This window comes from Zootoca vivipara, chromosome 2, assembly GCF_965207765.1.
Source record: "Zootoca vivipara chromosome 2, rZooViv2.hap1.1, whole genome shotgun sequence".
Taxonomy (NCBI): Eukaryota; Metazoa; Chordata; class Lepidosauria; order Squamata; family Lacertidae; genus Zootoca; species Zootoca vivipara.
In genome coordinates this window covers 30,126,362-30,138,939 of record NC_142584.1, presented here as the reverse complement: position 1 = coordinate 30,138,939, position 12,578 = coordinate 30,126,362, and the positions used below count along the sequence as shown (strand labels likewise).

General features: G+C 47.2%; 1 protein-coding gene across 2 annotated transcripts in view; it reads left to right on the top strand.

The window, feature by feature from the left end:
• Positions 1–11,998, top strand: part of SPATA20 (spermatogenesis associated 20) — a 46,875-nt gene extending 34,877 nt beyond the window's left edge. For both annotated transcript variants that reach the window (XM_035104363.3, XM_035104365.3), the window contains exon 16: positions 11,702–11,998. In XM_035104363.3, coding sequence (XP_034960254.3) covers positions 11,702–11,872 — 171 coding nt within the window. In that variant the 3' untranslated portion in view covers positions 11,873–11,998. The remainder of the gene's footprint in view (positions 1–11,701) is intronic.
• Positions 11,999–12,578: the final 580 nt, after the last annotated feature.

The window sequence follows — 12,578 nt, the reverse complement described above, 5'->3', positions numbered from 1 at the left end:
GCATCCTTCCTTAGCCTAACTTGCCTCCCAAAGCTGGTGTGGGGAGAAAAATGGTACAAGCCATGCGTGAGCTAAGCTGTTCTGAGTACAGTGGTACCTTGGTTCTCAAACTTAATCCATTCCGGAAGTCCATCCCAAAATCAAAGTATTCTAAAACCAAGGCGTGCTTTCCCATAGAAAGTAATGCAAACTGGATTAATCCTTTCCAGACTTTAAAAACAACAACCCCTAAAACAGCAATTTAACATGAATTTTACTATCTAACGATACCATAAAAGAAAGCAATAAACAATGTACTGCAGTCACACAATCAATCAATCAATCAATCAATCAATCAATCAATCAGTAGATGAATTGGGTTCCACACAGTCACAAAAACAACAAAAAAACAGCCACAAAAACAAAAACGCAAAATAAATAGCAAAAACAGACAGACCTCAGTGTAATTCTCAAAATGGAAGTGTGGCACTCAAATTGGAAGTGTAACACTCAAAATGGAGCATGTTTGGCTTCCCAAAAAAGTTCACAAACTGGAATACTTACTTCCGGGTCTGCGGTGTTTGGGTTCCAAGTTGTTTGAGTACCAAGGCGTTTGAGAACCAAGGTACCACTGTACTCTACAAAAAGAATAGAATACAAATGTGTGTGAAGGCATAAGAAGAGCCCTTCTGAGTCAGGCCCAAGGCCCACCTGGTCTGCCATCCTGTTCTCACAATGGTCAAGCCGATGCCCATAGGAGGCAGGAGAGAGCAGGAATCGAACACAAGAGCGTTCTCCCTGCTTGTGATTCCCTGCAACTGGCACCCAGAAGCATACTGTCTCGAGCACTAGAGGGAGAACATAGCTATTGTGACTAGTAGCCATCAAAATACCTTATCCTCCGCAAGGAAGATAAAGATAAAGAATTGTTGTTGTTTAGTCATTTAGTTGTGTCTGACTCTTTGTGACCCCATGGACCAGAGCACACCAGGTACTCCTGTCTTCCACTGCCTCCCGCAGTTTGGTCAAACTCATGTTCATAGCTTCAAGAACACTGTCCAACCATCTCGTCCTCTGTCGTCCCCTTCTCCTAGTGCCCTCAATCTTTCCCAACATCAGGGTCTTTTCCAGGGAGTCTTCTCTTCTCATGAGGTGGCCAAAGTATTGGAGCCTCGGCTTCACGATCTGTCCTTCCAGTGAGCAACTCAGGGCTGATTTCCTTAAGAATGGATAGGTTTGATCTTCTTGCAGTCCATGGGACTCTCAATAGTCTCCTCCAGCACCATAATTCAAAAGCATCAATTCTTCGGCGATCAGCCTTCTTTATGGTCCAGCTCTCACTTCCATACATCACTACTGGGAAAACCATAGCTTTAACTATACGGACCTTGGTCGGCAAGGTGATGTCTCTGCTTTTTAAGATGCTGTCTAGGTTTGTCATTGCTTTTCTCCCAAGAAGCAGGCGTCTTTTAATTTCGTGACTGCTGTCACCATCTGCAGTGATCAAGGAGCCCAAGAAAGTAAAATCTCTCACTGCCTCCATTTCTTCCCCTTCTATTTGCCAGGAAGTGATGGGACCAGTGGCCATGATCTTGGTTTTTTTGATGTTGAGCTTCAGACCATATTTTGCGCTCTCCTCTTTCACCCTCATTAAAAGGTTATTTAATTCCTCCTCACTAAAGAGAAAGATCCCCTTCATGGATCAATGCCTTGTCGTGGCGAAGGGGCTTGAGCTATGAGCTATGCCATGCAGGGCCACCCAAGATGGACAGGTCATGGTGGAGAGTTTTGACTAAACGTGATCCACCTGGAGAAGGAACTGGCAAGCCACTCCAGTATCCCTGCCAAGAAAGCTCCATGGGCAAAGACACCAGGCATATAAAAGAGAAAGAATACAGTAGTGCTATTCTAAGATAGGCTTCCAGGAGCTGTCCAGCACAACTGACTGTAAGGGAAATGTGGTCTGAAGTAGCTGCTCTTGCGCTGAATGCTGAGCTCTCTCAGGCATCACTGGGGTTGTGGAGCAAATCCTGCCCTGCCCTGTACCTGGAGCTGTTTGCTGCTGCCCTGCTGCCGCCTCTGCTGCTGCTCCACCTCTCCCTTTGCCTTTCCGGAGAAGGATTAAAAGCACTGACCCACTTTGGAGCTTTGAAAGCGCCGTGTCGGCAGCGGGGAGCCGAGCCTGCCGTTGCCAGTGCTAATAAATCACTCCCTTTCCCAACAGCTGTATCAGCTTTTTGATCCTTGCAACCTATACGTGTTCTGGGAGGGGCCCCAAGATAGATGATGAACCAGCAGAGGAGGCCTGTGGAAGGGGAGCATGATCAAATCAAACAGCATGGAAATTAAATTCCATTCTCACCGTTTAATTCAATTTACTCTTAACTGCAGCAAAGAGCTTTGGAAGGAAAAGCTGTGATTGTCAGCAGCTCTTTCTCTATTTGTCTTCCATAAAATGAATAGGGTGAGGCAAGGGGATGTTGCCCTCCCCCCCCCTTGAGTATTTCCCCTTGGGGGGACGGACCCACTCTTCACTCTGTGGTCATCGACTCTCATTTCCTCCCCTGACTGCTTCAGTGACATGCTGCCACCACCTGCTGGCCATCCGGAGGAGGAGCAGTGACTTTGCTGTGAAAGAAAGATCAGCCCAAATGGCTGAATCAAAAGTCATAAACAAGGTGCAGTCAGCCCACCCACCCACGAAACATAACGTGGAAGCTTCAGATGGTGGGTTGCACTGGCAGCGGACTCGACAACATGCGGCTGAATTGCGTGCAGGATTGAAACATGCCTGCAGTGAATCAGAAGATTAAGCATGGGGTGTGATCGCAGTGAGACTTGGGCCAAGGCAAGTCACTCTAAACAACTGCATGTGCAGAGATGAAACGCTTCCTACGTTTTTGTGCCACTAAATGGACAAATTGGGATCTCCAGTGGTGCTACAGGCGATCACCACCTGGCTTGCCTTTGTCATGCAAGGCTGACCTTGGAATCAGCCAATGGCTCACTCACTCTGCAGATTACCCCTCTTTCTTCCACCAGTCTTCTGGTTTAAATAAGACCCTCTCTTTCTCCAATCTTGGCATATCTGCCTCCTCTGTGGGGCTTCTGAGATTCCCTCCGGTATAGACCTACTTTTGGGGGAGACTATGGGTGGAAGGCGTGTGGCAGCCATCTTTTCTGTGAAGATCCCTGGCTTTTTTCTTGATAATGTGCTCTCCATCCTTCTGAGTACCTCCACATCATAGGCTCCCACCCACCCCCGCTACCGAGTTTGAGTTCAGAAACTGGGAGCTTCTTAGAGGGCATCATCTGGCTCTCCCATTTGCATGGTCAACATTTTCACCATATTGTCCAATCAACATAGCATGAAGGAACCATCATAAGAATACAATTGGATCAATACGATTGCTCCCTCTAATCCAGTATGCTGTCTCCTGATGTGGCCAACCAGGTGAGCCCAAGAAGCCTGCAAGCAGAGCAAAATGCAGGCAAGTCATCTCCACCTTCTTCTCTCCCCTCCCACAACCCCCTCATCATTCCTCAGAAGTGCATAGTTCAAACATTGGCAACAGAGAAAAAATGCAGATGCCACGAACTCTTCGTTTCCCAGTTTTTGTAGTAATTTGGTGTAGCGGCCAAGAATACCAGTATTGGGACCATCCTCAGTAATAGCACAAGAAAAGATAGAACCAGGGCACAGATTCCTTCAGGCGAAGAGCAAACTAGTTCTAACTGATCTGGGTAAAGGCTTGGCTCAGAATGGAATCCCCCGGGATTTTCACGCACATCACAAACTCAGCCCCGTGTTTGGCCTCTTCACTGCTGATTTCATATTGTGGGAATTCATTAGCCAAAAGGGCACAACAACAGTTGGGTACCAAGTCACTGTCCATGTTGCTAACTGCCCATGTGCCCCCAGGTAGCCACGTTGGCCTGAATTTTAATGTTCAATTAGGAAGAGTGTAAACAAAAATACTGGGAATGTGATGGCATTTGGGAGTGATGCTAGGGCACACGAGCAATCAAAGTGAGCAACTGGAACTGCAGAGTGGGGCAGTTTGAAAGCATTCAAGGCATGCTGAGAACTTTGGCTGGCTTAGCATTACAGAATATCACAGGGTGGTGACCCCAAAACAGGCTTTTTTTTCTGCAGTTGCCCCCTGCACTCTGGAATGCCCTTCCCTCTGCCTTATGCAAAACACCATCCAGAAGTTGCTTCAGACATCTTGTAAAGACTTATCTTATTGCCCAGGCTTTCCCTGACCCATATAATTGGACCCTCTTATTACTAGATCTCTGATGTTTTAAAAAACTCTCTTCTTATAATACTGTTTTTTATGGTTGCATTTATGGTTACACTAACTTAGAGATTTTAAAGGTTAAGCGGTTGAGAAATGCCTTTAAAATATATAAATAAATGAACTGAGTTGTCCCGCTATTCCAGTGTCATTAGGCGTTACCCTCTCTGGGATAGGTGACTGAGCACTTTCCAGCAAAGCCTGTGAACAAAAGTGGGTGAAGGTGTAGCCTGAGGCAAGGGAACGGCATAAAAAGGAGAGCAGTTGTTGCCCAGTCTAGGAAGAACTGATCCTCCTTTTGTGCACAGGCTGCGGTGCAAATTTAGGAAGATGTCTTCATTTTCTTTTTGCAACTCCATTGCTCTTTTTGTTTTCTTTTTCTTGCATGCGATGAGGCAGCCCTGACTCACTTCCCCCCCGGAGATGTGCTTGCTTGTGTAGGCAAGTCAAACAGATATATATCAGCATGTTACTTGACATCCTTACTTGCACTGTAGGAGCAAGGTGCTGGTGGCTAAGCCTGCCAGGGGGAACGTAATTGATTTGGTCATTATAGTAATTAATGCCTGACAAAACAATGTAGCAGCATCCTGCTTGGAGTGGAAAGAAAACACTCAATTCTAAGGTGGAAAGGAGAAGTCAACTTTGCTTCAGACAGCCTGTGTTGGAAAGATGACTGGTTTTTTTCCCCCTATGCTGGGACAGCATGGGAGGGTGGAACTGTGTGTCACACCCCAGCCTTGTGTCCTCAAAGCCCAGCTGTTGCATCTCCTCTGAAAATTGGGAACAGGAAGGGATGACGTCCGCCAGTGAAGTGGCAGGTACAAGTGGCAGGTACTGAGCCTTTTTGTCACCTGAGATGGTGGTTTTGTCCCCTCACCTGCATACTTCATTAAAATTCCACTCATTAGGCCCCAAGTGGCAAATGGGGAGGCATGCCCAGGCTTTGAAGTGAAATACAGTATGTAATTCCACTCCCTTGGGACTGCCAGAGGTCTTCCTGACCAGGGTTGCAGCTCTCTATCCTTTTGACGTGCTGGGTGTGTGGATGGTCAAGCCCAGGGTTCCCAGAATTCATGCAAAAAATATTCGGAACAGAAATGTTGATGTAGGGGACTTCACGACTTCTCCAGCTTGAGAAAAATGCAAAATCAATGAAAACAATTAAAATGGAGGCTCAAGTGGCGTCAGCAGCATGAAGTGCCTTCCATTGGCTTCAGTTGGTGGCCTAGCTATGCCACTATCTAGCCAGAGATAGCCTAACTTCTGTTGTCTATTCCCTGGTAGTCTGTAGGTTGGATCACTGCAGTTCATTGCACATTACATGGGACTGAAACCTCAGCTGGTGCAGAACTCAGTAGCCCGGTTGCTGACAAAATAAAAGAAGCCTGACCTGTCAAAAGAAATATGTATTATACATATAGAGGAGTCAAGCCCCATGCTGTACTATATTTTTGCAGTATGGCTTTTTAAATATATTTAAGATAAACCTATTTTTACACAGTCATATGCACTGTTGTATGTATTTGTTTATGTGGCAGGTTACTTTAGGAAACCTGTAGCGTACACGTGGATATTATCTGAATAATAATGCACATTGCATGTGAGAATGGTTTGTATTTTTAGTGGAACTGGTGGTGGTGGGTGCTTGCTTCCCATTTAGATTCAGGAGTTAGATGGGAATTAGAAAAATAAATAAATCCATGCAGATAAGCTCAACTGAGATTTTTAGGCAGTTCCATTCCTATCTCTTTCTCCTGGCTTGGGCCCCTCTGCTCTGATTTCTGGGCTCTGCCCTTGATGCCTGGCTCATCTCCGGCAGCTTCCTACTCCTGAGCCTTGGCAGAAAACGGCATGCTTTGTTTTCCTTGAAAAGTGCCTCATGTTTGGGGTGATTTTTGACATCATTTGCAAGACAGATGCACGTTGCTTGGCAGTGCTGCTCTCCTCGGTGCCATTCTTCCCTCTCCTTTTCCCTCACAGCCCCATGGCCTCGCTCGCCATCCTCCTAACGGTCACGGTGACCCAAGCCCATGATGATCTCATGGACATTGGTGAACAAAACCACTTGGGTCACCCGTCACCACAACCAATCAGATTAAAGGTCGGCGTGACAGCAAACGAAGCTGAGGTCAGTGAGGGCGAAGAAGAATGAAAATGGCGCTGAGGAGAAGCCGCCACCAAGGGAATAAAAAAAAGTGCTGAACAACATTGAAACAACGTGAATAATCTGTCGGAGGATTTCTTTTCCCCTCTGCACACAATAATTTGCTTTGCTGCATGGCTTTGCTGCTTCAGAATTGCATATTGAAACCAGGGGCAGTTCAGTGCCTCTCTATTCCAGATGTGATGTGTCCCTCCGAATGACAGATTTGAGGGGGGCCCCACTGTTGGAAAGGGAAGGCAGTGTCACACCCCATTCTGACACAAAAATGAAAAAGGCAGGCGGTGGGCGGCAGCTTCAGGCTGGAGTTCGCTTTCTGGTTTATTATTCCCTGCCCTGCTAATGGCCTATGGGTAATTATGAAGGATTTCATTATCTCCTTTGTCCACCAAGTGCTAATGCTCTGGCTTTCCTTTATCCTGCCTGAGCAAGAGGACCTCAGGGAGGCTGCAAAAAATAAAAAATAAAAAATGAATTAATGAATTTCTGATTGGACATGAATTGGTAATTAATCACCCCTGGAATTCAAGATAAAGCCAATGAGAGAGAGTGGCAGTTTATAAAAAAGAAAAGAAAGACAAACGTGGCCAGTTTGTTCAGGGTGTGTGTATGTGTGTGTGTGATCACTCTTGAAGATGCTCTGAATGCACCAGGGAGGCCATGTGGGCGAAACAGGTGGAATCTTTACGAAGGTCCCTCTTCCTGGTTTAGGTGGATCCAAGTACAATAAAGTAGACGGTTTGTGTTGTAAGCAGGAGAATCCTTTGGGAGTGGGATGAAGAGGACTCTGCCACTTGCCAAGAAGTAGATGCAACTGAGCCAGGAATTTGCCAACATATGGAGGGGAGGATAGTGGGAAAGCCAAGAGTGAGTGGCAGGGGGAGCCACTGAAGGCATTGGGGCTTATCTAGGGCATCTTTGGGATGCTGGGGAATGTTTATGTGTATGAAGTATTTCCTGGAATGCAGTTGACCAGACAGTTACGGTTAGGAATGCTACCTTACTCAGAAGCCGCATCAGGTTTTATGCATGGTAGATGCTGTCTGAAAATGAAAGGCATTTTGACATAGATTTAGATATGAGTTGAGGCAACATATGCAATTGCTGACTTGGGGAGTGAAGGGTTGCAGTCCTACCTGTAAACAGATGTTGCATGTTTTAAGTCACTTGCTGTAACCAATTACAGTAGTATTAAGTGTGCCTTGGCACATGCAAGCGTGGCCATCTTTGGACGGGACCTGTTTGGTAGCTTTCCTGAATGGCTTTCCCAGACACTGGGTGCACTGGGTTGGCCCCTCTGATGGCAACTGACTTCCCAGGCTAGGAGGATTATGAGCCCTGGTGTGAATGTTCCAGCTGAAATGGTCCATAATCACCTCTGACTAGCATTTCCAGTGGCTCAAGAAGTTGGTGTCTCTTCCATAAGATCCCAGTTTGAGCTCAACAGTGCGTCACAGAAATGACTTATTTGCCTTTCCCCCAGGGTGTTGATGTAGGGAATACTGTTTCTAGGAGGCTTGGGTACCCTCTGTTTATTACCCTCCATGTGTATGAGAGTGTGTGCACATGGTCTTGCTTTCACACAGTCCAGAGAACCTTTTTATCTCTTTCTATGTGACAGATAGTGTGATAATTTCACCACACTGATGATTTCACCCTTTCCTGTTCATTTCCTTCTCTCTCTCTCTCTCTCTCTCTCTCTCTCTCTCTCTCTCTCTGTGTGTGTGTGTGTGTGTGTGTGTGTGTGTGAGAGAGAGAGAGAGAGAGAGAGAGAGAGAGAGAGAGAGAGAGAGAGAAGGGTCCATTGTCCTGCAATGACAGGAGTATTTAGTATATCTTCTACACTGTTTCATTTCAGCACACCCTGCCCTGTTTTACACCTTGAACAAAGGTAGACGATCCTTGCTCTTGACAAGCTTCATCCCCAATGCACTTTTCCATTAACGCGCAGGACCCAGGGGAGCTAATAATAATTTCTGTATTGTAAAAATTAATTAGCGCTGCAGCCATTCATTTCTCAGGCACGATTAGAGCGTTCCTAACAGGGGTGACCCAATGCGACAGGAGCTGCAGCAGCTTTGATCTGGCCTAGAAAACACCCCAAGAGCCCACTCTGAAATGTTTGTGTAGAGGAAAAATCGGAACAGGGAGAAGGATGCTGGGGCATTTTCCAGGAGCGAAACGAATATAATGAAAAGGAGGACCTAAGCAGAATGAAGACTGGCAAGCAGAGGAGAGCCTTGCACTAAGGAAAGGGCATTTAGATAGGCAGTCAGGGGTAGCCAAGTTACAGTGCACGTATAATTACAAGGGAAAAGATGGGGGAGGAAAACACCTAGGCATTTAAAAGGTAAGGGAGAAAAATGCAAGAGGTGAACAGGCTAGGAATGTGCATAGGGGTTGGATGCTTAAGAAAGTGCCTTAAGACACACACAGAGAGAGATAGCAAAGAGGTGATGTCCAACCTTAGCAAAGGAGGTGACAAGTTCAGTTCTAAAGGCAAGGCTGAGTATGGACCCTGAGGCCACATCCCTGGCTGCTGTCACAGAGAGAGGCACAATATCACTCTAAGTTAAACAATAATGCTAGACCTTCCATGCTACCATGCATATCTCAAAGGCTAGTAGTGGGGAGGATGTGGTTTGGGTGAATGGCACAGTGTTTCGTGCACATCAAAGCACTTTAAGCCTTGGCAATAGCCCAACCATTTCTTGAAATGCTGGGAACAGGAGACTGTAGAAGTGCCTGTTTGGTGGGGGGGGGGAACCTCTTTGTGTGGAGAAAAAGAGGAAAGGGCCTCAAAAGTTTGGCTCTCGTGTGTCCTTTGGCTGGTTCCAGCCTTCATTTCATCGTGGTATCTCCCTGTTCTCCATTCACGTGATCAGTGAATTCTGACCCTCTGGAAGCTCCACATTCAGCATGCATGGGGAAAGGTCCCCTCTATGTATGCTCAGCTCCTCTACCCAATCGGGAGCCCTGCTTGGTGCGCACAGCCCCTATCACTAATGCTAAATGTGCAGCTGTGTGGGGAGCATGACCCACGCTTGGATTAGTGTGGGAGGGACACACCGGCCACACTTGTACCTCGTCACATGGCATTGAATGCACGGCAGGGTTCATCTGGACATTTCGCCATGAAACTAGTTTGTGTCAGACTCATTCTTTGGGTGTAGAGAGAGAAAGAGAGAGAGAAGCTGTTTGTGCCAGCCTGACATTCATCTCCTCCCATGATCTTGCTGCAATCCGGCACCAGGGGAGCAGGGAGCTGGCTAGAATTTGGGATAGGCCTGGGCTCGAGCTCCAGAACCTACGTGCAGGAAGCTGGCATGCTGTAAAAGTGATTAATGCAGTTTGAGTTCAATTAGAGCGGCGTGTTTGAAGCCTGCTGGGCAAGCGGGGGTGGCAGCAGCATGATTCTGTTGATCACAGCTTAGTTGTGGCACAGATGGGGCTGAACGCGGAGAGGGTGGCAGGAGGAGGGGAGGGGGAAACACAGGCTCTCTTCCCCACAAACGGCTTCACAGTGCACAGCCCCAAGTCCCGAGTGTCAAGGAGTTGGACAAGGAGAGACTTGCTTAAATAAGTCACACCTGCACGGCTCCTCATGTCCAGAACACACACAAGCCAGTCGGGATGCTGTGGGCTTGTTTACACAGCCAGGCTGCTGGGTTGTTAACGGAAGGTGTCATTTCTGGTTTGCTATCCAGGGTAACCGTTTCTCCTTGGGCTTCGTTTCACGAATCTCGGTTTGTCACCACGGACCTGGGTGTGACAAACTCAGGGTGGGCTCCTGTCCTTGGTACCTTAGGCAAGAGGCAGGTGTAACACACCTTGGATAGTCTGTATTACAAAAAGGATATTCTGCTCCTCCACATTTCTTCGCAGCAGGCTTGGTAGAGAGACTGTAGCATTGCTTACGCTGCGTATTCCCCTGAGTTGTCAACAGGACTGAGCGAGAAGCTGCTGGTTCTTCCATGTTTTCTTTTCATGCAATGTCAGAATTTTTCCAGAATGACTGGAAAGGATCGAGAAGGAATCTGATCGAAATCCCTGCATGGAGAGGCAGGACCCACCATCCCAAATATTCTTACCGGAGTTGCATACACACAAGCTGTTCAGTCTGGAGTTACCATCCTTGGTTCACTTCGATTTTATGCAGAATCCATATGCATTCCAGTGTTTTCTGTGTTCCTGCTCTCTGCATATATGATTTTAGGCTACTGTTTTCACTTGCAGCACCAGCTTGTTGGGTGTGTGTAGCCAAATCTCAACTGAGACCTTTTAGGGCTGCTCAGTATTTAAGTAGAAGTTTCTTCCTAGTGGCTTCTGTTTCCAATTGCTTTCTATTCAGCATGTCCTTTGCCCCATAATCACTTCTTGTTCCCTTCGGGGGGGGGTGGGGGAGGGTTGGGCGGGGGGGGGGAAGCAGGCTTTAATTACTGACTTATTTTTCTGGTCACTTTTTTAACTGTAAAAGGGCGTAATTTTGCAATTCAGGAAAATAATGAAAGGAAACCAGTCATTGAAGTCCCCCCCCACCCGCCCCCCAAAAATAGACTGACCAAGAGGCAGTTAATCAGTGATGTTGCAAGCAGGGAGCTTGGAATTAAAGTTGAAGAGAACTTTTGCTGAATGGGGACAACTTCTGAGTAAACATTATAGACAGAGCTTAGCAATGGAGATGGGCATTTTGGATAACATAGTGCTACATTAAGTGTCTTGTGGAAGGGCCACCTTAATTGTGCTTCCCGCTGATTTTTGCCAGCAACCCAGACTAATCCATATAATGTGTCACAAGCAGGAGAGGCCAAGGTGTGCCATTCCAGAGATACCAATGTAGCAAAGAATAAAAAAAGCCCTGGAGAGTTAATTTCTAAACATATACTCTTGGCAAAGCCCAAGCAAAGCAACTTACAAGCAATAAAAACGACAAGTATAACCCCCCCCCCCACTATTGCTAAAACTTAGAATAAAACAGATTTGCAAAGTCGAAAACAAACCCAGACATCCAATAATATTTAACTCAGTTGACCCAGATGGATCCCAGAAGCCACATGTGCTGCACATGTCAGAAAACTGCAGGCAGAGCAGGGGGAATGGGAGGACAGATGGAATCAGCCACCGGTTTAACCCTGGGTCTCCGGAACTTTGCTGGATATTTGAGCAAGGCCCCGGTGCCTAGGAAAGGGAGCAGATTGCGTCGTCTTTAACACTCACCTTAACCTGTGGGTCTTCCACATTGTCTCTCCCATTTCAGGTGCTGATTCTTGCAGATGGGGACACCAAGGGGTTCCTGTACCGTCACCTTGGCTTCCTCTCGTCTCTGGAGAAGAAAGATGGGAAAGCCACAGCTTACCTTTGCGAGAACTTTGCCTGCTCCTTGCCCGTCACCTCCAGCCAGGAGCTGCGCCGTCTGCTGCTGCCCTGAGCTGCCTCCCCTGGTGGCCCTTGCACTTAAATGGACATGAGTAGAGAGAGCCCCGCTTGGACCTCACAACAAAGTCTGCTTTGAATAAAGCCAGGTTGAATAAAGCCAGGTTGGGCCCCACTTCAACCCGCCTGTTTCCATTTGAATAGCATCTCCCCCCCCCCAATGTTTAGTAGTGGCCACGCTTGTTTGCAGTTAGGGGCAACCAGTTTGCAGGGCTGGGGGACCTTGTGGGCCGTCCAGCGGTTGTTGGATTCCAACTCCCATCAGCCCCAGCCAGCATGGCCAGTGGGTCAGGGATGATGGGAGCTGGATCCAGCAGCACCTGGAGGTCCACAGCCTCTCCTTCTCAGCTGCGGGGTTTACTTTTAGGCTTGCAGAGGAAGCTCATCAAGGCCCTAACTTTCCTCACAGCTCAGGTTATGATGGTTTCATGGGCAAAGGGTCGTCTTGCCAGTGAGACACCCCAGGCTGTTTTAGGCACTGTTGTGGAGTGACCCTCACTGTATATTTTGTTAAGCTACTTTGAAGATGGAGGCCTGACCTTGCACATGTTAGTGTGAATGGGTGAAGTAAAGCACATCGTCCAAGATTCCAAATGGTGTACATGGTATATAATGAGAGGAGACTACATGGTTGCTGCATAGCCCCAAGTTTAGTCCCATAAGGTAGAATCCAGAGCTTGGCCTTCATTTTTAATAAAGCA